The sequence below is a fragment of the Thermobia domestica genome, chromosome 6 (genome assembly GCF_964235325.1).
Source record: "Thermobia domestica chromosome 6, izTheDome1.hap1.1, whole genome shotgun sequence".
Taxonomy (NCBI): domain Eukaryota; kingdom Metazoa; phylum Arthropoda; class Insecta; order Zygentoma; family Lepismatidae; genus Thermobia; species Thermobia domestica.
The window spans coordinates 6,164,415-6,186,931 of record NC_137459.1 but is presented as its reverse complement, the minus strand read 5'-3'; the positions used below and the strand labels follow the sequence as shown (position 1 = coordinate 6,186,931).

Sequence of the window (22,517 nt, the reverse complement as noted above, 5' to 3'; positions counted from 1 at the left end):
GAAAATGGAATAGTCTATTTTGTATTATTTGGAGTGGTGTTATATGATCACTACAAATTTATTGTAATCCAATAAAAATTATTTATACCCAGTAAAATTTAGTAACAAAATGTAATGGTAAATGTTATATATTAAAAGCCGAAGTTGCAGATATGAGAAGCTTAGTCATGTTAGTATTTTTTTACGAAATAAATCTACAGGCAATCTTTATTATACCAGTTATATCCCAGTAAAGTTATCTTTATTGTTCTCGCCTTTTCACACTCTTTATTATATTTTGAAAAGGTCATCCGAATTAGTTACAACCATGCACAGCAGTATTAGACCTCAACCCTTATAAGATCTAGTACATATTTTTAGGTGCTAACGTAGTGTCTTCATTATTCGATTAAAAGAGTACCAATAAAGCTTTTAACTTTTTTTTTTTTAAGCATGGAGGCATTGTAGATCATGTTACGTATGGTTTCACGCCTTTCTGCGTGCAGACATAGGCTGTGATGACGCCATAACATTAGTATTTATTTATTTATTTTTTGTTATGCCTATTTTTATTATTTTTGCTGGGCTTACTTTTGCACCTAGATGATTGATATTTTTCACACACATTCAGTGCACCCCTTAATATTTTGCAGATTTGTGCTTTGAAACAGGGGGTCCAGAGGAGCTAAAAGGATTTTTTTTAAAAAGAAAAATCCCTTTTTTTCAATATTTCCCCGCCTCAGATACATGATGGAAACATGAGATATCCTTGAAACATGATCGCTGGCAGGACATTGCTCTGAATTACGAGACAGATATCCTATAAAATACATCTACATTGAATTTGGGAAAAATAGATCCTGTCCCATTAGTTCATTCTGTAGTCCTGGAAAGTGCTCTGCATGCACTTAATCTTGTACTTTAGAGGAAACTTTTTTTTTTTATGTGGAACTTGTTACATTTAATATACTTTCACGGAAGACAATAGGTCCATATTCATACTAACTACAGCAATACATTAATAGTTTTAAGACATTCTAACGGTTTACCTTGAAAAATGATGTCGAGTTGTTATTTTATTTGCGGGTTTAGTGATAGCGACTGCTAATTTTTTTTTTTTTTTTTTTTTTTTTTTTTTTTTTTTTTTTTTTTTAGGTATGTTACACAATGCAACTTGCTGATCGACCAAACTTTTAAGGTTAGATCAGGTTGGGTTGCTTATGGTGAAAGAAAGTACCTAAAATGTCAACAGCAGTTATTTTTGCCGGTGTCAATTGTTTCAGAGGAGAATTGCCCTGAAGAGTACATTATTGGCAAGTCAGCAAATATTTGTAGGTCAGAAATATTAGAAAAATCACTAAATATCTTTGCAGATGTTTGATCTTTGAGATAATGTAAACTACTAGAGATGCCCTTCCCTATGTCACAGTGTTGATTCGAGCGTACTCTTAATTGTAGCGTTCGATTCGAGATATCCTCTCCCAAGATGGCGTATTCCGCAACCTTCAGTCAGCGTATAATAATGGTGCGCCCTCCCTCCAGTTGGAAGATCTCTAAGTTGTAATACGAAATCATAGGCAACGCTGTGTGTGAGAAATACGTAAACTTCACAATAACCCTGCGAAACTTACCAATTAGTAACATTTTTGGCCTTGTACCTTTTAGAAAATACTACTCTTAGTAATGCTATATATATGGTGGGCTAGTTATCTATATCTCTGCCATATATTGTATTACTTGTCATGTTTTTCAGCGCCCTGCTCTTGTGGTATGTAACTAAGCTTAATCTCTTACTATAGAGCTTTACGTGAAAAACACCTCTTTATCATCTTCCAGCATGGCGGATGGATTCGATATATGCGAGTTCGATATCATCAGAGATCTCGCATGAGGGCATATCTAGGTCTTTATATTATATCAATGTGTTTGATAAGTACATTTTGCGTATGTTTGTGTGATATGTTTCCATTTAATCTCGGGTTTTCTTTCTTACAGGTTAGAAATAAAATGAAACGGAAAAATCGTAAGAGTGTAAAAGCCTCAAAAGGCAAAGGACAGTTTGCTGAAAGTGAAAAGTCAGACAGAAAAGCAACAGACTGCCGTGAACCGTGTGAGAGTACTGCTGACCGTAATGCACAAAAAGCAGGAGTTCCAAGCTATGGAACAGCTTCTGTCAACGCCGAAAATAGCCCTGTGGAGAAACCCAATGAAAGGAGGTCGAAACGCAGGCTAAAAGGACGTATGAAAAAGGATGAATCCTTTATTTATTCTAGCGATGAAGACAATTTCTTAGGATCTAACAAGAGACATAGCTCTAAGAGCAGACAGACACTTAATGTTTCCGGTCAGAAACAAACTTCAACGACAGCAAGAGCAGCGAAAGATCAAAGTCTTTCACCACGTGACAGCGACTTTGAGTCTGATGATTCCGCAAAGTACAAGCCAAAGGATATCGAGGAAAAGATTCTTCGTTCGGTGGCGTGGCTTGACGAAATACAGTTACGTTATGATAAAGACAAGGAGATCGCAGTAAAAACTCAGTCAACATTTTCGGGTAATGAGAGTAGCCAATTTTCGAAGAGTAATTACGATAAGCGCTACTATGATTCAGGTATGTTAATTTTTTTTTCTGTTTGTTTTTGTTTGATATTGCTTGTTTGGGTATTTTAGCTTTCTTCTGTGTTAGTTAATGCAAAGGTTTCCCAATAGATATCCAAGTTGAATCATGTGCACGGAAGTCAAGTGTGCAAAGAATTGGAATGCTTGTAAGCCTATTATACCAGTTTCATCTATGTTCCATGTGTAATACAATCTTCATTTGATTCCTATATTTTGCTTTATGATCCTCTTATTAAACAGTGTCCTAGTGTAAGAGCTACTAGATTTAATAAGATAACTACACGTGCACAAGTATTAATTGATAGAGTGTATGTTACCCGGTTTTTATTTCCTTTTACTCCTTCGTGAACAATGTTCCAGGGGAGAGTCGAAGGCTTGGAAGTGGTTTACAGAAATCAGAATTAAAAGTAAAACGGTGGACATAGTGGGTCAGTGGTAGACTATTTACCTCTTTTTGTAGGGGTCCCTGATTTGATCCCAGGCCAAGAGAGTTTGTGTCTGTGAGTTTCCTCTTACTTTCTCATTCCGCCAGTTCTTTCACAATCATTCATTTTCATTAATCGTCCGTCCCTTTGTAGCGTAAAAAGCATGACGGAGGTCTTTAAGCGAGAAATTTCATTGAAACTGAAATTATTGCTAAAATTCTTGAGTGTATTACCATATTACCTGAACTCAACTTAAATAGTGTTTTTATTCGAATATTCTAAGACCCCCAATAATGTTTTTGTAAATTTTAACACCACTATTGTTGCAGATCTTGTTTAAAAGTGTTTTCACAGTTAGTCTACATTCTCGTTTCTTGCATGTTCTTTCAGTCTAACCCTTACATTTTGTTTTGTGTTGCCAATGTAACTTTTATCACATCACAGGTTAACTTCATAAATCACTCTATGCCGTGTAAATTCCATAAAATGCTTTTAGGTTTTTCTACACTCCCCCTGGATTGATAAGCTGTAGTAACATTCGATATGTTAAATACATAATTCTTTAGTAGTATACGTTGTACGTGCCCAAATTTCATTGTTAATCTTTCTCTTATTTTTCGTTTTCTTGTAGAAAAGAAGTTGCGATAATTTTTAGCAACATACAACACGTTCTTCATAACCATTTTTCTTCCCTACCTGGATAAGATCGGTCTTTTTCAGCGAAACTAGCAAAAAAGACACAAATAAGAAGGAGAACTGCGAGAAGGAAGTGTACAACACATTATCGTTACTCTACAATTTTGTTTTAGCAAATACATGACTCAAACTTGTGGTATGTCGCTCCTTATTAGGACATCTTTCAGTACACTAATATACACGAGCGTTGCAGTGCTTTAAAGCTGTCAATGCATATTTTTAAAATTTTTGAAAATACAAATTTTAGGTACCCTGCATTCACCAACCACCAAAGGTTTTATCCACTTATTTTGAACTAGTTATTTCCTCTATTTGAAAGCTAGAAATTCAAACCCTACCTACGTACATAAATAGAACTGTTAAATGTATATCTTTAGAGTTAGTCATTTGGAATAATGTATCCTTTGTCCACAGGAATTACTAATTATGTCTGTAATCACAAACACCTCATTTTGAAAATTTCGATAGATATTTATTTGATTAGAGTGTTATATTGTTACTTTCTTCAAACGATTAGAAAACACAATTTCAAACCAACAACATGTCAGGATGCTATTCATGTTCATAGTTACATACATTTAATATTATTCGTACAAAACGAAAATACTGTGAGAAAATGATTGTGATGTACCGTGTGTATGGGTGAAAATATACCGATAACTAATTTGAATAACTCGAGAACCAATAGTAATAGAATCGTCCGGTTTTGTTTTTCGGAAAGAGGAAATAATAAAATTTTGTATCCAGCACAAAAAAAAAAAAAAAAAAATCACTCAACTCACATCAGTACACCTCCACCTGTACCCCTATTGTTGCGTAACATTTGAGGTGTTACGAATCCGCAAGCATCAATAATTCTTTGTCTTAGATCATCTAAATCTTGAACTTGGGTCTGGTATGTTCTCCCAAGGAAAAATGTCAAAATGTCAAGTCGGGCTATCTCGGGGGCTATTGAATGGGAACTCCCCTTCCAGTCCAATTGTTCTGGAAATGGTTATCCAGAAATTCCCTCACGCAACGGGCCTATGCGGAGGAGTTCTGTCTTGTTGGAACATGTATCCATGTGGTATGCAAGGTACTGCATAATTTTACAACATTGTCAGTAGTGTTGTAAAAATAACGTTTTTTTTTCTGTGAAGTTTTTTTCAATAAAAAACATCTTTTTTTTCAAATGTCTGTTTTTTTTTCTGGCAGCTATTATTTATTGATTTATGTTGCAGATAAGTAAAATGATCAGCCGAACTTGAGTCGAAGTCCTCGTAACTTACAAATCCTTTGTTTACTTGTACCTTTACGAGCAAAATGTTGTGATTATTGTACATTTGATAATTCTTTTTTTTTTACTAGTAACTCGGGTTGTTCTCTCATTCTCCTGTCCCGGTCTCGTATCTCTATTACACAAGAAAGAAAAGTCCCGTTTTTAGTGGTTGCGGTAAGAAGTTCACTGCTCTGTTTTAAAGGATGACGTTACGTCACGGAAAAGTATCGAATTTTAAGTATATGGGTGGGAGGAAAAGTGCCGAGTTTTCAAGTAAAAGGGTGAAAGGGAAAGTCCCTTTTTTCAGTTGTAATGCAAAATTCAGTTCATTACTCCAGTCTCTTAGTCTCTAGTTAGTTTGAGAAGATAGGTACAGTTGTGTTTCGTTTTAAGTATTTTACTGTTTGTGTGATATTTGAACACTTTTTTATACCATGCTCAAAAGGAAAGGATCGGGCCGAAAGAAATTTGTCGTCTCTTCATTATTTAGAAATATTAAAGGAAGTGGTAAGACACCAAAAGTTCAATGTATGTTTTGCTCACTAGTCTAAAAATGGTACCCGAATGAAACAACATATTGAACAATGTTTAAAATGTTCGGATATAGTGAGGGAAAAGTATTTAGGGCGTATTTCGAAAAGTAAAAGGCTCGGGAAATCCAGTTTGAAGGAAAGTGAAGGACAAGAAATACGTGTTGTGCCGAAAGAAAGTGAAATAATTGGAATTTTACAAACGGAAAGAAACCAGAAGCAGAAAACGTCGAAAAGTAGTTTGGAGATGTCTTCGTTTATTCACAGAATGAAATCTTCTGAACAGGTAAGTAATTTCAAATTTAAATCTATAATAATATGTTGTAACTTGTATGGTAACGTAGTAAGAATTTTATCTCATGTCTGATGTCTGAATTAGTATTTTGGTATATTTAACATTTTGAAAACAAATTATAATTATGAAATTAACATGACAAGTCTCAAGAAAAGACTGTCTCTCTTTATCTTGTCCACATCTTTAAGTGTCGAACAAATGGATAAATTTTACAGCGATTACATAATGATAAATGATAATATTGTTTTAATATTCTCATGGAATAAACAGTGTGATGGTTTTTCAAAATTAATTTTAAATCAAAGATTTTTCTGGAAATTCGAAACCTATATATCGAAAAAACGGCTAGCAGCGAAAACAATTTTCTTCAGAATGTAGAATGTTGATCCTTTGAAATGCCCTTTGGATCAGGACGCATAGGGTACGAGGGTAATGGGGAGGGTAACATTAACAGTAAAGTCCTGAGTAAAGGTATCACACCGGCATTCACCTGGTGAAACTGTGATGAAAGGAACATCTTAAGATAACTGGCCGCAAGAATTGAACCCACATGATAAACCATTACCCATCCGACGTTAGTGAAGTTAACACCAGACGGCTAAAGCATGGGGGAGAGGGACTGGAAATTTGAGTCAAAATGTCGCTATTCTAATATCACTTTTAAGTATTTATTTAAGTTCAGCTGATTGATTGAATTTATTTATTTATAGCATTTTGGTGTGTCTGGCTCAGGCCACTATATCAGTCAGGAATGTAGGATAAACAGCAGTAGGGATCGAACCCACTTACCTCTTCATTTCCTAATCAGGATCTAATGAATTTGGTTACAATGCATTTTTGTTAACTTCTAAGTTATGTAGCATTATCAAGAATACATCAATACGAGTTTAAATAATTTATTTTTCATTTAAGATCCCACTTCAAATTGTAGGTGCCATATTTAGTGATCTCCGTAATAAATATACACGCAAAGCAAATTTTAAAATAGTTCAACAAGTCTTCATTCTGTTCTCTCTAATTTAAAGTCTCATTTTTTCTCAACATTTTGCAGGATAAAAGAAATGAATTACTAGCTCGTGCTATTTATGCTAGTGGTGCTCCATTGAGAACGAATATTGGCAAGATTTTATATCCTTCTTGAGTCCAACTTTCAAATTGCCTTCAAGATATGAAGTGTCTAATCCTCTTCTGGATAAGGAATATGAAAGAATACAAGTGGTTGTAGCTGAGAGTTTCTAATTCGGTAGCAGTTATGTGTGATGGGTGGAGTAACATAAGGAATGAAGCAATTGTAAATGTTGTCATCGCTACACCAGAACCAATCTTGTTCAAAACTATACCCGCAGGTAACTATATTAGTTGGGAGCTTTGAGTTTAGATATTTATTACAGTTATTTACTTTTTAGTTAGTTACAATTATCAACAATGAGATAGTAGTTGGTACAGTAGCTTGTTTGCTGGTACAGATAAGTACTATTCTACTGTAAACTCGTCAGAATATATTTATCGCACTATTTATCTCCCAAAATTCGGAATTTTATAAAAAACTTTGCATAACTCTAAGCAAAATTATTTAGAGAACTTATATTTTATGTAAAATTCCTACCCAGACGCACCTCGGACTCCTCCGAAAAGAAACTTCTAGATACGCGCCTCTTAAACTAGGAAGTATTATACACATATAAACATCTGCTATTCACATTTCGAGATAATATATGCTAGTCAAGGGATAGCTACTACACTCCTGTTCCACCTACTATCTTAATACAAATTAACTTTTCATATTCTGAATATATTGAGATAAATCGTTAGCAACGCAATGTTTCTGGCTTTACCCTTGATTTTGCGCCGAAACAACCTTACTGTTTATTACTGAATAGAGTGTTTCTTTCCACGACTTTTGTACATACCAATAATGAAGATGGTTCTATAACTGTTTTATCACTAAATTTGAATTGTTTTTAATAGATTTTGTGGAAAGAAACAAGAACTCAATTTGTGACCAACAAAATGTTCTCCTGGTAGATCTTCTTTAAAACAGTTACAGTTCTTGATTCACTCTGATGTAATTAACAGTAATTGCCAAAGTTATTTTAGTTTCTAATAGCTATATAAAATATGACATTATTCTTATTTACGCCTTGCATACTTTCAGAACTAATTGAATGGAAATCGCCAAATCAGTCTGTAATTTGTAATTATCCCTACCTAGATTTCTTAATATGAATCCAATTTTGAACACTTAACAATATCCACTGTCAGTTTATGTTGTTTGAAAACTAATACAGTGTAACTGTGTAGATTTTAGGAATAAAATTCAAACTCTGCTACTTTGATTTCAGGTAAAGAAAAAGGCATACAGCCGATTATATGCCTGAACAGATGAATGCGGTCATGATGGACTTAGGACCACAAAAGGTGTTTGGTGTTGTCACCGACAATGCAGCCAATATGAAAGCTGCCTGGACAATACTTCAATCGGAACATGTAAACACGAATCTCTTCACATATGGCTGTCTAGCCCATGGATTAAATTTGATATTTTCTGACGTACGGGCTTTGAATTCCGTGTCTGCACTTCTTACTGATGTAACAACGATGATTAAGTCAATAAGGCAGTCACAGGTTTTGACAGCAGCCTTGAAGGAACATCAATCATCAACATCGCCTGCTCTCAAATTGCCTGTGCAAGTAAGGTAAGATGGCAGAGTTGTATTTAACCTATTATCTTATCAGATATTAACTTGTTGGGATTTCACTAAAATTTATTCTATCAAGTTTTAATTGATGTGTAACAGTGGAGACAATCTTCTAAGATATTGGCTTAGCAGTTGTGGAGCGAAGAGCTAGAGCGTCCTGAAGTATTATATAGCTCAAAAATATAAATATTAAAGCTAGTGCCTAGGCCTCATTAGGAGAGTTAATAAAATTAGTAGTTAATAATAGTAAATTATTAATCTAAGTTTTGGGTTTTAAAAAATCATTATTGGCAATGACATATCTGTACTATAGCGCGTTACCATTACAGTTATTGGTTTTTGATACCAATAATTATATAAATAATATATCCAATCTAATTAACTTAACAAATATTTGAATTGTGCTGAGCAAAATGTATTTTACAACTTTTATATTTGGTCTAGGAATTAATTCGTGCGGTTGGTACGCACACATTGAAGCTGTAGTACAAACACAAAATACATAAATACCTTAAGAAAAATATTGTCCATCGCTAGCCACCACTTTCGCCCATCTGTCAGGCAATGTACGGATTCCGTGGCGAAAGAAGTCCTCATCCTTAGAAGCGATCCAGTCAGAGACCCATGTTTCGATATCTTCTGAAGAAGTAAACCGCTGTCCAATCAAATCGTTGTTCATGCAATCGAACAAGTAGTAGTCCGAAGGAGCAACGTCTGGTGAATACGGCGGGTGGGGTAAAACTTCCCATCCGACATTTTCTAAATAGGTTTTGACCGGTTTTGCGACATGTGGGCGAGCGTTATCATGTTGAACAATAAGTTTATCATGTCTGTTCTCCCATTCTGGTCGTGTTCTGGCCAGAGCTTGCTTCAAACGCATTAATTGTCGTCGATAACGTTCTCCATTCATAGTTTCACCCGGTTGCAGCAGCTCATAGTACACCACACCTTTCATATCCCACCATATGCACAGCATAACCTTTGCACAGTGAATATCTCGTTTTGGTTGTGATGGACCTGGTTCACCTGGTTTCACCCAGGCCTTTTTTCGTTTAGGGTTCTCGTAATGGATCCACTTCTCATCACCCGGTAATAATTCGATGCAGAAACCCCTTTCTGCTCTGTCGTTGAAGCAGCAATTCGCAAATGGTTTTTCGTCTTTCAACGTCTCTGTCTTTCAATTCATGTGGAACCCAATGTGACATCTTTTGAATCATTCCCATGGCTTTCAAGCGTTTGGAGACTTGTTTGATCAACGCCTAATGCTGCTGCAAGTTGTTCCTGCGTTTGACACGAATCCTGCTCGAGCAATGCTGTCAATTCTTCGTCTTGAAATTTTTTTGGCTGTCCAGCTCGCTCTTGGTCTGCCAAGCCGAAATCACCACTTCTAAACCGTGCAAACCACTTCTGACACGTTCGCTCAGCTAGAGCATGGTCACCATACACTTCCACCAAAATACGATGACTTTCAGTCGCACTTTTCTGCATGTTAAAGTAATGCAGCAGGACACCCCGCAAAAACACTTTATCAGGCACAAATTGCGCCATGTTCACTTAACTACAAACTGGTGTTGTTGACGCTTTAATCCACTGCCCTATACTACGAACGATACGCGATGACAGGGGTTTGCAACACATGTGTGGATACACGGAACTGTGGGACGCTCCGTTCGTTGCGCCATCTCTTGTCCACCCGCACGAATTAATTCCTAGACCAAATATTTCATCAATTGCATTATTATTATTATTATTATTATTATTATTATTATTATTATTATTATTATTATTATTATTATTATTATTATTATTATCTACATAATAACCATCATCATCCTGATAATAGGATAAAATTTGAGACATCTTGATTCTGAACGGGAGCTTCGCAAATATCCGCCACCAGTGTTCTTTGTAGTAAACAACTTACGTGTACTCTGCAGATACTCTGTAATAATGTAATATAATTTAATTTCCTATAACAATGAAAGGTAATCAGTCAACGTGCGTCATGTACCATTTCTTCCACATCACATGTCCTTTTCTTACTTTTAGCTCGGTGTTTATATTTGATGATTTGTAACTTTTAAGTTCAATTTAGACCACATAAATTCATAAATATAATAAAAAATATATATAAAAGGAATTAAGCGCTTAGAACAATGTATTACAAAAGGTGTGTATTTTATGTATTTTTTCTTCTTTTTTAGGTGGGGATCTATTGTTAAATGCCTGGAGAGTTTAATAGGAAATAAGAGAGCTATACAGTCATTGGCGATTGATGATAGCATTGAAGAAACTTGGAGCAAATATGACATTCTAAACAAACAATCATTACGTGATACTTTCTGGGGGAAAGTTAGTGGCTTATTACGATTATTGAAACCTTTGCAGACAGCCATTTCAACTTTTGAATGTGATCGACCTAGAATTTCTTCTGCATTACATATGTTTCGTTCTCCATGTGAACATTTTGAGGAAAATCTACCAACAAGTTCACCGTCAAAGAGTGAACAGAACGAAGCATTCGCCCTTTTAAACAAGAGAAAAGAATTTTGTATATTCATTATGCACAAAGTGGCAAATCTTCTTGATCTTTCTTCGGATGTGACTTGACTCCTGAGGAATTAGTAAGTATCCCTAATAAAGTCACTTTGAAATGATTCATTTAATAATTTATCGTAGTAAAACAATGTTATAAAAGAGGAATGCATGGCCACTAATCACTGAAATCAATATTAAATACGGCTAGAAAACAAACACACTCTCATTTGGACACCCTTTATATTAAAGTTTCTTCAATACTCTTGTTCAGAACAAAGAAATTACACTTGACATTATTTTGATACATTATGCACTCTCAAATGTGACAGTTTTTTCAATTCAATCACTTATCTTAAAATAGGTATATATTATCGTATCGACGAAATTTAGTAACGTTTTGTTATTTGATTTCTTGATTATGCACAATATATTTTATATTTAAGAAGTCAAGTCTGCTTATAGTTATGTTTGTACCAATTTTAAAAACAGACGCCAGGTCGTAGATTTGTGCCTTTTTATGTTTCTCTAAAGTTTCCATTTTTTGACTAACATCCTTTTAAAAGTAAGCTACCAAAATTTTAAACAAAAGTAAAATATGTCACATAAATCTCTGATTTACTTTCTGTATTCTTTCCTTCAGGCAGATGCAACAGAAACAATATATGAGACAGCTAAGAAGATTGCAGAAATCGATGAGGACATTGTGCTTGCAGATATTGCAACTATAGAGCTAAACAAGAAAATTTTTAGCAAACAATTTCTATGGGCTTCAGTGACATCCATCAGTCCGGTGGCATGGTGGAATGGATTTTGTAATTCAACCGAGTTGTCAAAACTTGCTGTTCGATTTCTGACATTGCCTGCGACAGTAGCAGCATGTGAGAGGTCATTCAGTACCTATACCGCAGTACATTCCTGTAGACGAAATAGATTATCAAATGAGAGGGCTGGAAAACTTATTTATATCAATCACAATCTCAAGCTTTCATGTAAGAGTGAAATTGCTGTGGGTATCTCGGAAACAACTTTTGGTTCTAATATTCCTGGAACATCTGCAACTGTCACCTCATCATTGCCCAGCACATCAAAAACATCTACAGCGAAAGAAATCGACACGCTTCAAGTGTCTTCAGACGATTTTTAATGTGAAATTGATGAGAACACTGTTTTTTTTTTTTTTTTTTTTTTTTTTTTTTTTTTTTTTTTTTCGTACTTGTATGCTTATAAAACCATAGGTCTTGTTAAAAGTAACCTCTTAAAATATTTTTATCTCCTCAACCTGATAAGTTATTTAAGTAGCAATCTCAAAAGTAACAGATGTCATGTTTTGATGTATTTAGAATTGTACAAAATTATATTTAGTAGTTTAGTTCTTGTAATCAATAACTTCATAAGAAAAAAAATTCTCTCCTGTTTACGTCTTAGTTCCAATAGTGTTAATGAGAAATATTGCTTCAAATTATGTCATCCTATATTCATGTCTTGTATGTACACCCATATCCAAAATTATTGTCACATGTCTATAAATATATTGTTGTAGGAATATAATTTGATAACGAATTCGCCCTGTATTTCTTATAATGTTAGTATATGTATAATCAGCAGAGACATGTATGTGGAAAATTTCATGTCAAAAGATCAGTAAATAAGAAAAATAAAACTTCCTTGTCCATTTAGCAACATTTTGTATGAAATTTATCACAAATATACATTTCCCGATAATACAGATAATACCAGTATTAAAAGTACCCTGCAAAATCATTGTCAAATTATATTCTTACAAGAAGACAGTTACAGATATGCGACAATCACTTTTGACATGAGTGTACATATCATATATCTATTCGACAAATTATGTGTGAAATTTAGAAAAATACTAGTAGGCAAATTAGTATTTTTAGTTTTTACCTTTAGACAATTTATTTTGCATTTTATACTGTACGTGAAATTATTTTTGTACTTATTAAAGAACTGCTTACACAAACAAAAATTATACTGATATTTCTTGGTTGATATTGGTGAAACACTGCTGAAACCCGGATTATTAGTAGGTATGTTACTCATGTATATCGTAAAATATTTGTACCGTATCAGTATCTAGCGTTTAATTTATGATGCATTTTATGGTAATTACCTACATAAAAATACTTGTCTGGCTCAAACCTCTTGACGTTTAATGAGAGCCAATGAAGTGCGAAGACAACGTTGTCAGATTGCCACTTCCCTTCACGCGTGCAAATTAGATTAAACAGTCGCAAATAACATATATCAGTAAATAGCTTTTGATTCTACAAATATATAACAATTGACAACAATAAGAAACAATAGTAAAATAAAGCATACCTTCAACATGTTCCCTGCTAATCGATAGGCGAAGCTAAAGGTTCGTTCTCATCCTCATCCTCACTGTCGACACTATCACTACTTTCGGTCAGATTTATTATTATTGGCTCTAAAAATTTTTCGCGTCCTATTTCTTTCACAAAATTATCTTCTTGCAGATTTTCTGCATGTTTCACACAAGCAGCCCACTGTTCACGAGTCACTTTATCGAGTTCTTCGGTAACTAGATTTTCTACGTCCGAAATTTTAAAAGTAGTGTTTTTATGCGCCACTTCACGTTTTACTTGAGCCCAAATAAGTTCAATTGTATTGTATTGGCAGTGGTATGGGGGAAGTCGGATAATTTCGTGTCCTCTTTTGATCGTAAGTTGATCCAATTGATGTATTTTCTGCCTGTTCTTAAAAGGTAGCACTTTTTCCAGGAATTCTGTCTTCGTTTCTGCGGGGGAGAAGGGAATGCCGTTCTGTTTCAACCAGTGCATAATATCTTGCTTTTTAGTAGACGTGTGAGGGATTTTGTTTATACAGACCGAATGATGCGGAGCATTGTCCATAATAATTATACTGCTTTCCTCTAAATAATTTAAAAATCTGTTCAAAAACCAGTCACGTCTGACCCCACGTGACAAATAATGAGTCTACTGCCCTTACCTATGGGTAATTTGAGTCCTCCATTTCTCGATGAATCCTGCCAAACAAATTTGACAATGTGATTTTGGTTGACCCATGTTTCATCTAAATAGAATATAGGTCGTGTATGCTCTAATATTATGCATTCTTCGCAAGAACTTCAATCTTGCCGCAACAATGTCCTCCCGTTCCATAAGAAATTTTTGGCCATCATTAGCTCTGGGATAACGGAAGCCTAACTGTTTCAATAATCTTTTTGTTGACGAAACCGAACCAGTGTACGATATTTTTTTCTTGAAGTGCACATGCAATTTTTTTGACACACGGAAATTCGCCCTTGTCATAAAATTCGAACACTGTACGACGGAAGATATCTTTTTCGAAGTCATCTAATTTTGTGACTCTTTTAGGAACATTTATGTGTTTTCTTGGGAAAACGAATAATTTTGGGACACCTTGTATTTTTGCCCTCTTAACTTCCCTACATACGCTTTCTTAACTTCGACATACTTATGGAAAGTCTTAGCATTTGGAAAAGTCGAGATCTCTTCGGCTATCTTCAGATGCGTATCTTGTGAAAAAAGAATAAACACTGAACACTACTTTCCGAACTTTACTACCGTAACCACTAGAACGATCAGTCTTACTTGTACTGGGTTTACTAAGGGACATAGTGAAACGCAAAGAATATAGTTTAAGCTAATCTTCGCTACAACGAATCTACCTAAAAACTATAACGAAATTTTCTTCGACCGCACATCCCAAAGTAAACATTCAGACTGAGGGTGGTACTATGGTTCTTTGTTTCTCCAGTTATTGAAAGGCAGTCTGCTTGTGTGGGTTTTATCTTCAACGTGGACTCTTGTTTCGAAGTTTGTTTATACATATACAGCTGCGTGAAATATGATGTCTGGGGTATATGAGACTTAACATAAAAACAAAAAAAAAAAAAAGAAGAAGAGGAAATATAATAAAAGCTGAACCACTTGACCTATGAATGTGATCTTTTTTCGTACGTGTTCAGAAGAGCGATGTCTTTCACTTGGAGTAGGAAAGAAGTCACCAAGAACAATAACCTTTTCGAGCGTGTTAGCGTAAATTCTACAAGCGAGGATTATGAAGTTTATATGCGGCAACGCAGCATAATACCTAGTGGCTAGAGCAACGGAAGGGAACACGCCTCAAACGTCAAGAGGTTTGATTCAAACATACGTTAGATACATTACAAATGGCTATTTGAAAAAAAAAAAAAAAAAAAAAAAAAAAAAAACGAGAGGCAATTTTTTTTTTCTAAAAAATACGAACGTTTTTTTTTTCTATTTACAACACTAATTGCCAGGTACGTTGATCCTGTAATTGTAGCCTCTTCAAAGAAGAGTGGACTTATGACAGAATTTTCAGTCAACGCACGCCACACGTTTAATTTTGGGCTATTGCGTTCCAGAAACTGATGTGGGTTTTCCTCATCCCATAGCCTGCAGTTATGCCTATGCACCTTACCTGACGTATTAAAGGTGGCTTCTTCAGAAAAGGTTACTCTTTTAAGCAAATCTTTGTCCCCATCAGTGTGCGATAACATTTCAGCAGCGAATTCATATCTGCAAGGTGTGTCATTAAACTGAAGATTTTCAACAAACTGTAACTTGTAGCTCTGAGACGTAACCTTTTATGATTGATATCATGTACAGTTGAAAGCGGGATTTACAGTTGTGTACTCACACGGCTTGTCCATTTGCGTGGACTTCGTTGAGAGGCTTGCCGCACCGTCTCTACTTCTTCATTCATGATTTTTTCACACTGCCTTTCTCAACAATTGTTTCTGCCATCTAACAATGCAATAACGGTCTGGTGGTTCCTCTCCGTATTGTTGTCTAAATCTTCTCTGTACGGTTACATGGGACTTGAATTCTGGGAACCAAAACCAGCGCTCTACTTTCTCACGAACAGTAAAGGACGCCAGTTTACCCACGAGTGACGAGCATGCATGAAGTCCTGTTGCGTTCAGATGTCTGCTGGGCATAAAATTATATTCCGTAAAACAAAACCAGATGTGTGTATCACTATTGGTTCTCGACGTATTAAAATTTGTTATTGGTATATTTTCATTCGAACGCACTGAGTTTAAAGAGGGTTGAGTAGATGTTTTGTGTACAGTCGGCTGCAAAAGTACATCCCTTCTTCCTATACTGTTCTCTAGACAGTTTGTCGTCCCGTGCAATGACATAATTTGCCACTCCCTTTCTCCAGAAAGGACTGATCTTAAAAGCCAGCATTTTAAGTGTGCTACCCCATCATGGACAACGAAGAACAAGAATAGAGCACTCGCACTCAGAAAGGCCTGAAAACTACAAATACAATCTCGTTATGGCTGTTTTTTCTTTCTTTAAATAATAATCTATTATGTTACTGAAAGATAAAACAAACGCCTGCAGAGGAAAGATAATTCTTTTTATAGAATTCAATATCAAGCTTCAATCTTAATATATCAGTTTGCAATTCCAGTGCAACTAGCTCTTTTATCATTTATTTCTTGATTTTCCTTCTAAGATGTTAAAATTAAAAAAAAAAAAAAAAAAAAACTTGTTTCCACCTTCATTGATAAGGAACTTGTTTGTGACAAAGACAAGACTAGTTTTCATATCAAAACTGTGATAACTAACCAAATGAAACAGGTGTTCACTACTGTTCGGGAAATGAGTTCTTGTGTTTGACAACAATCAAGCAATTCATGCTGGGATTTGTTTAACCATTTGCTTTAGCACTGTCCATGTTATCTTAAAGTAATGCGACCTTACATGATTTATGAATGTAGTATTGAAATAGAAGGTCAGCTTAGTAAATTTAACTACCATCATCATGAAGTTTGTTTTCAATAAGAAATATTTATCTAATATAAATGAAATGAAGAGTTTGTTTCTGTGTTTGTCTGTCTGTGTGCAGCCTGGGGACCAGACGAGTGGACCGAGAGTTACCAAAATTTGGTCACGGGTACCTTGGTCCATGCCCCAGACCAAGGCGAAGCGTTTCTTTTCAAAATTTGAACAAGGGGGGATCTCAGGGGGCGTTTACTAGGACATGTAAAGGTAGTAGAAAATGACTGATATTAGTGTCAAATTCATAGTTTCGCGGTCGTTGAGATCAATGGTGAAACTCCGATCGCATTAACTTCCAAATTCACCCTATTCGGCTGCAAGCCGGGGTCACCTGGGGAGGGGTACCCAGACATTTAAAGTAATGTAAAATGAGCGATATTAGTGTCAAATCCATAGTTTTCGCGGTCGCTGATATCAATGGTGACACTTCCATTAGCGATGACCTGCAAATTCAGCTACCATCGCATGCGGGCCGGTTATCACGGGGGGGGGATACCGAGACATGTAAAAATAGCCCAAAATGACCGATATTAGTGTCAAATCCATAGAAATGAATGGTGATAATTCCACACAGGCGTTCACTTTCAAATACAGCCCCCATGCGAAGAATGAGTATATTCAGCTAGTTTTAAATAATATAGTTATAACAGGTTTTGCTGCCCCTTGCAAATGTACGTGTTACACGTATGGTAGAGCCGACCCTGATTTCGACATAACTTTTGAATCTTTGTTTCTAGAAGGAAGTCGTCTGAATTCCTTTTATTGAAATTTTCGTTCTTTTGTATATTGATAATTTGTGAAATATAAATTTGTATCAAAATCATAAGACACTTCGAGAATTAGTGTTTTGAAAATAAACCCATTACAGTACGCTGGTCCCAATCAATTACAAAATAATTTTATGTTTTTAATTTTAATATCTTCGAATGCACCGTCGACACCAAGATAAAGCACTGCATTTCCCCCTTTCATTCTGGCTTCATTAACAGAAGAACATGTCGGTGGAAGGTATGTACTTTTGTTAACAATGATCCATTGTATAAACTGAAGCTGTTTCTTTTCCTGTCAGTTGTATTTTTAATGTTGTAACTCCGTTACGTAAGCTATAATTTCCTTCTTTATTCTCAGATCTCGACGAGTATTTTGATCAACCCAAAAAGTTCGTTGCATTTCGACGAGACCAAAATGTGGTTCTTTGTGAATTTCCGGATATGGAACAAACCGAAGAACACCCGACGGATGAAGAAGGATCAGAAGACCATGAGGATGTTCTTAATGGCAACAGTGCTCCTCCTTCTTGGGAGGTAGGAAACAGCGTACTGGTGAATCAGCTAGAGAACGAATGGTAAGCAACGATAGCGTCAGAATTTTCGTTTGTGTTAAGTGACTGCTTGATTATTTCTTTACAGTTGGCAGCGAAATTTATTTCTTTTTCATTTTCTTTGTTTGTTTGTTTGTTAATCCTGTTTTAATACTCCTTGAGCAGCAATCAGCACTTTATCAATACTTTAATATATATATCGGGTGTTGCAAAATAAGTGTTACAACTCTTGCGAGGTGACTCCTGCCACTGAGACAAGAAAAAAAAATTCTCTTGAATTTTCGGCTATCGGACATAGTTTCGAATCTACAAGATGCCGAAAGCGTGGGAAAACGACTTTCGGACTCCAATAGTTCGGAAATTATCCAACGTAAAAAGGGCGGGTAAAACATTCACTGAAGAAGTCATACCTGCTGTATTGAATTTTGCATGTTTCACAATCCTACCATGCACGCGGAAGGGATTCCCCAAAGGAACGTAGGGTGTCCCGGATAATCTGTCAAATGAAAGTTGGTCTAAATGGATATGAATTGATAGGGTTTCTACCAGGTAACAATAATTCGTTTGTATTAAGTCGATATCTGGAACAAATACAAAGTGCCGGACACCTCCACCCCCGTTGTGTGTGGTTGCATAATCACCTGTACGGATGTTGGCCAACAGTGACGTTCTGAGTATTAAGTGTAGCGAATTTGTACTAAAATGCTCTAGAAAGACATCTGGAGTGTCGGTAGACCATAACAGATGAAGCAGGGTGATTCACATGTGTGGAAACACTTAACGAAAAATGCCCAGAAATACTCAGTAAACGTGAGTTCAAAGCGTCGGAAATGTAAGGAATAGCATCAAGAACATGAAAGCCATTGCCAATTCACCAATAATATTCCCTCAAACCAATGCAGTATGATGTGCATGGTTGCATACCAATAAGGATGCAATAACTGAGGCCAAGTTGAAATTGTGCAAGGGGACTCACAAAGAAACTGGATATACTAAAGGAATGTCACTAGGGGGATCGCATGATCGATATTGAAATGTGGCCAATGTGTGTGTTGATATCAACATGTAGCTAATGGACAAATGTCAACATGTCCCACTAATGCTTGGACACCGTCCCACGTGCGAAAACTAGGAAAATAACGTTGTACATTCTGCTATTACATCTAGTGCACTTTTTGATAGAACGTAACTAGAACACGATTGTATCAATGTCTCTCTTTGTTTGGGACATTGTCCCACAGTCGACACATATGAAAAGAAATCTCTTAATCCATGGTTCAAATTCTGATAGAGCGTGAAAATAACAAACTTGTATCATGTCCCACGTCTTCTGGGTCATAAGACGTACTCGAAATATAGGAAAATACCTCCAGAAATTCGTATCTTACACACAGTGCATATGCCAAGACAAAGACCCGAGTAGTTGTTTTCCTATTTTTCGCACGTGGGACTGTGTCCCAGCAGTAGTGGGACATGTTGACATTTGTCCATTAGCTACATGTCGATATCAACACACACATTGGCCACATTTCAATATCAATCATGCGATCCCACTAGTGACATTCATTAAGTTTACCCACTTTCTTAGTGAGTCCCCTTGCACAATTTCAACTTGGCCTCAGTTGTTGCATCCTTATTGGCATGCAACCCTCAAATCGATGCACATCATATTGCATCGATTTGAGGGAATATTATTGATGAATTGGCAATGGCTTTCATATTCTTGACGCTAATCCATACATTTCCGACTCTTTGAACTCACGTTTACTTAGTATGAGTGTATTTCTGGACAGTTTTCGTTAAGTGTTTCCAGACATGTGAATCACCCTGCTTCATCTATTGTGCTCTACCGACACTCCAGATGTCTTTCTAGAGCATTTGAGTACTAATTCGCTACACTTAGTACTCAGAACGTCACTGTTGGCCAACATCCGTACCGGCGATTATGCAACCACACACAACGGGCGTGGAGGTGTCCGGCATTTTGTATTTGTTCCAGATATCGACTTAATACAAACGAATTATTGTTACCTGATAGAAACCCTATCAATTCATATCCATTTAGATCAATTTTCATTTGGCAGATTATCCGGGACTCCCTACGTTCCTTTGGGGAATCCCTTGCGCGTGCATGGTAGGATTGTGAAACATGCAAAATTCAATACAGCAGGTATGACTTCTACAGTGAATTTTTTACCCGCCCTCTTTACGTTGGATAGTTTCCGAACTATTGGCGTCCGAAAGTCATTTTCCCACGCTTTCAGCACCTTGTAGATCCGAAACTATGTCCGATAGCCGAAAGTTCAAGAGAACTTTTTCTTCTTGTCTCAGTGGCAGGAGTCACCTCGCAAGCGTTGTAACACTCATTTTGCAACACCCAATATATATACATCATGCGTGGGATATATACATCATGCATATCCAAGAGTTAGTTCCGTGTGCAAATATAGTTGTGCAAGCGTGCCTAACGTGATTCTGTCAAAGCACAGACACCATTTGCACATAATCAAATAGCGTTTACACATTGTTCTTACATGCACAGTGCGCTCTGTAACCTGTCCTATATGTGAGGAACACAAAACTGCTGAAATGTATACCATTCATGGAAATCATGACTAGTTGTTCAGTCATTCGGAAATCGTGCCGACTCGTTAATCTATCTACATAAAAATGAAGCTGACTGTTTGTAACTTCATACTTCTTGAATCACTCGACCAATCTCGATCAAATTTAAAACGATGTAGTTCGAGCCTAGGATGTGTTTTATCATTTCACTTTGATGGTGCAACTTAGAGGAGGGGTGGTGGAGGGGAAATATATAAAGAATCATAAAAAATGACCGATATTAGTGTCGAATCCATAGTTTTCGGGGTCGCTGAAATGAACAGTGGCACTTCGGATGCCATTTAAATCTAATTCATCCCTTTATGTCCAAAATTAAACGTATTCTCCCCGTGCGAAGAACGGGTATTCTGCTAGTGATTAATATAAAAATGATGATCCAAGATGCAGGCGGCCGTATGTGATGTATAATAATTTGATGTGTATAGTTGAAGGTCAGATTAGAAAAAAATAGATGATTCACGATTACATACATTCACGATTCCTTCATTTCTACAATTCAATGGTTACTTTGTCACGAAATAATGTTTCATAAAGTTGTATACGATGAAGAGCAGAAACTGGTGCCTAATCTCCCTCGTTGTTAGGATACGCATCGAGTAAAATTGATGCGGAAAATCTAAAAACAGTTTTAGTAAATAGGCCCTCCGAAGGTGTAATATATTTTACAGTTGTTGGCGCAGAATGCAGCGCATATCATGGACCAAAAGGATGAGGAATGAAGACGTACTAAAGGAAGCTAATGAAAGAAGGCAGATCATGAAGATAATAGGAAAAAGAAGAAACAGCATGCTTGGCCATCTTATTCGACACTCCGATTGGATCACTGTCCTGGTAGAGGGAAAGGCAGAAGGAAAACCAGGAAGAGGAAGACCAAGGATAGAATATGTAGATGCAATTACGAAGAAGAGGCCTTATTAAAGTAGCTAAGAAAAGTTGTAAAATTTGCATGTTGCCCACTAACCTGTGGTTGAGGTGAACAAGAAGGTGCCAAGGCCATAAGTATTGAAGTTATGACATAATAAAGATTTTAGAAATGTGAACCGGCAGAATGGTAAAATTTTGAGATAAATTCAAATAAATCCAAGTGTATTTACACATCTATAAAAATTTTAGTGACATTATATATACACAATAGAGGCTATCCAAAACCATTATCATCAATACTGTAAATAATGTATTGTTTCCAACTCGGGTTTTAGGTTTGCAAGTGACACTACGTCATGTTATTTCATATATCACTGCATAATGGTGAAGAAAAATATATTATGTCGAATACGTAGTAGTGTTGATATATTAGTTGTTTGAGAAGATAATTGTCTGCTCCTTGTGAAATGATGTCCTGTCCGTAATAAATTTTTCTCTAGTTTTCTTTTTCTCAATTTTCCAAGGTGCTCTTTGTACCGCACTTACGAACTCTGCGAAATGGATATGCTTGTTAAGCAAACCAAACATGAAACCCTTCCTGAATATATCGTAAGCTATGAGATTCAGTATTCCAACTTTACGATTAGTTAAACCTCTCTGGTCTTGTATTGTGGGAGTTCTCTACCAATGAAATCTGATTTATTCTCTCCGTTCCTTCCACTTTTTGTTGTTCCACCAATTTCATTTTCTTTTAACTTTTTGTACGGTCTTGATTCCAGAGATGGCGTGGGCCAATGAAAACTTGACCCATGATCACTCTGA

The 22,517-nt window shown here is 36.0% G+C and overlaps 2 protein-coding genes across 2 annotated transcripts in view; both read left to right on the top strand.

Annotated features, from left to right (window-relative positions):
* Positions 1–22,517, top strand: part of LOC145687829 (uncharacterized) — a 92,968-nt gene that overhangs the window by 5,041 nt on the left and 65,410 nt on the right. The window contains exons 2-3 of the mRNA XM_081761281.1: positions 1,975–2,590; positions 18,014–18,230. Coding sequence (XP_081617407.1) covers positions 1,987–2,590; positions 18,014–18,230 — 821 coding nt within the window. The 5' untranslated portion in view covers positions 1,975–1,986. The remainder of the gene's footprint in view (positions 1–1,974; positions 2,591–18,013; positions 18,231–22,517) is intronic.
* On the top strand, positions 2,606–13,018 carry LOC145687830 (uncharacterized). The gene is made up of 5 exons (XM_081761282.1): positions 2,606–5,793; positions 6,854–7,148; positions 8,145–8,498; positions 10,706–11,125; positions 11,680–13,018. Exons 3-4 carry the CDS (start codon positions 8,173–8,175, stop codon positions 11,109–11,111), a joined length of 732 nt encoding a protein of 243 aa, XP_081617408.1. The 5' UTR covers positions 2,606–5,793; positions 6,854–7,148; positions 8,145–8,172; the 3' UTR covers positions 11,112–11,125; positions 11,680–13,018.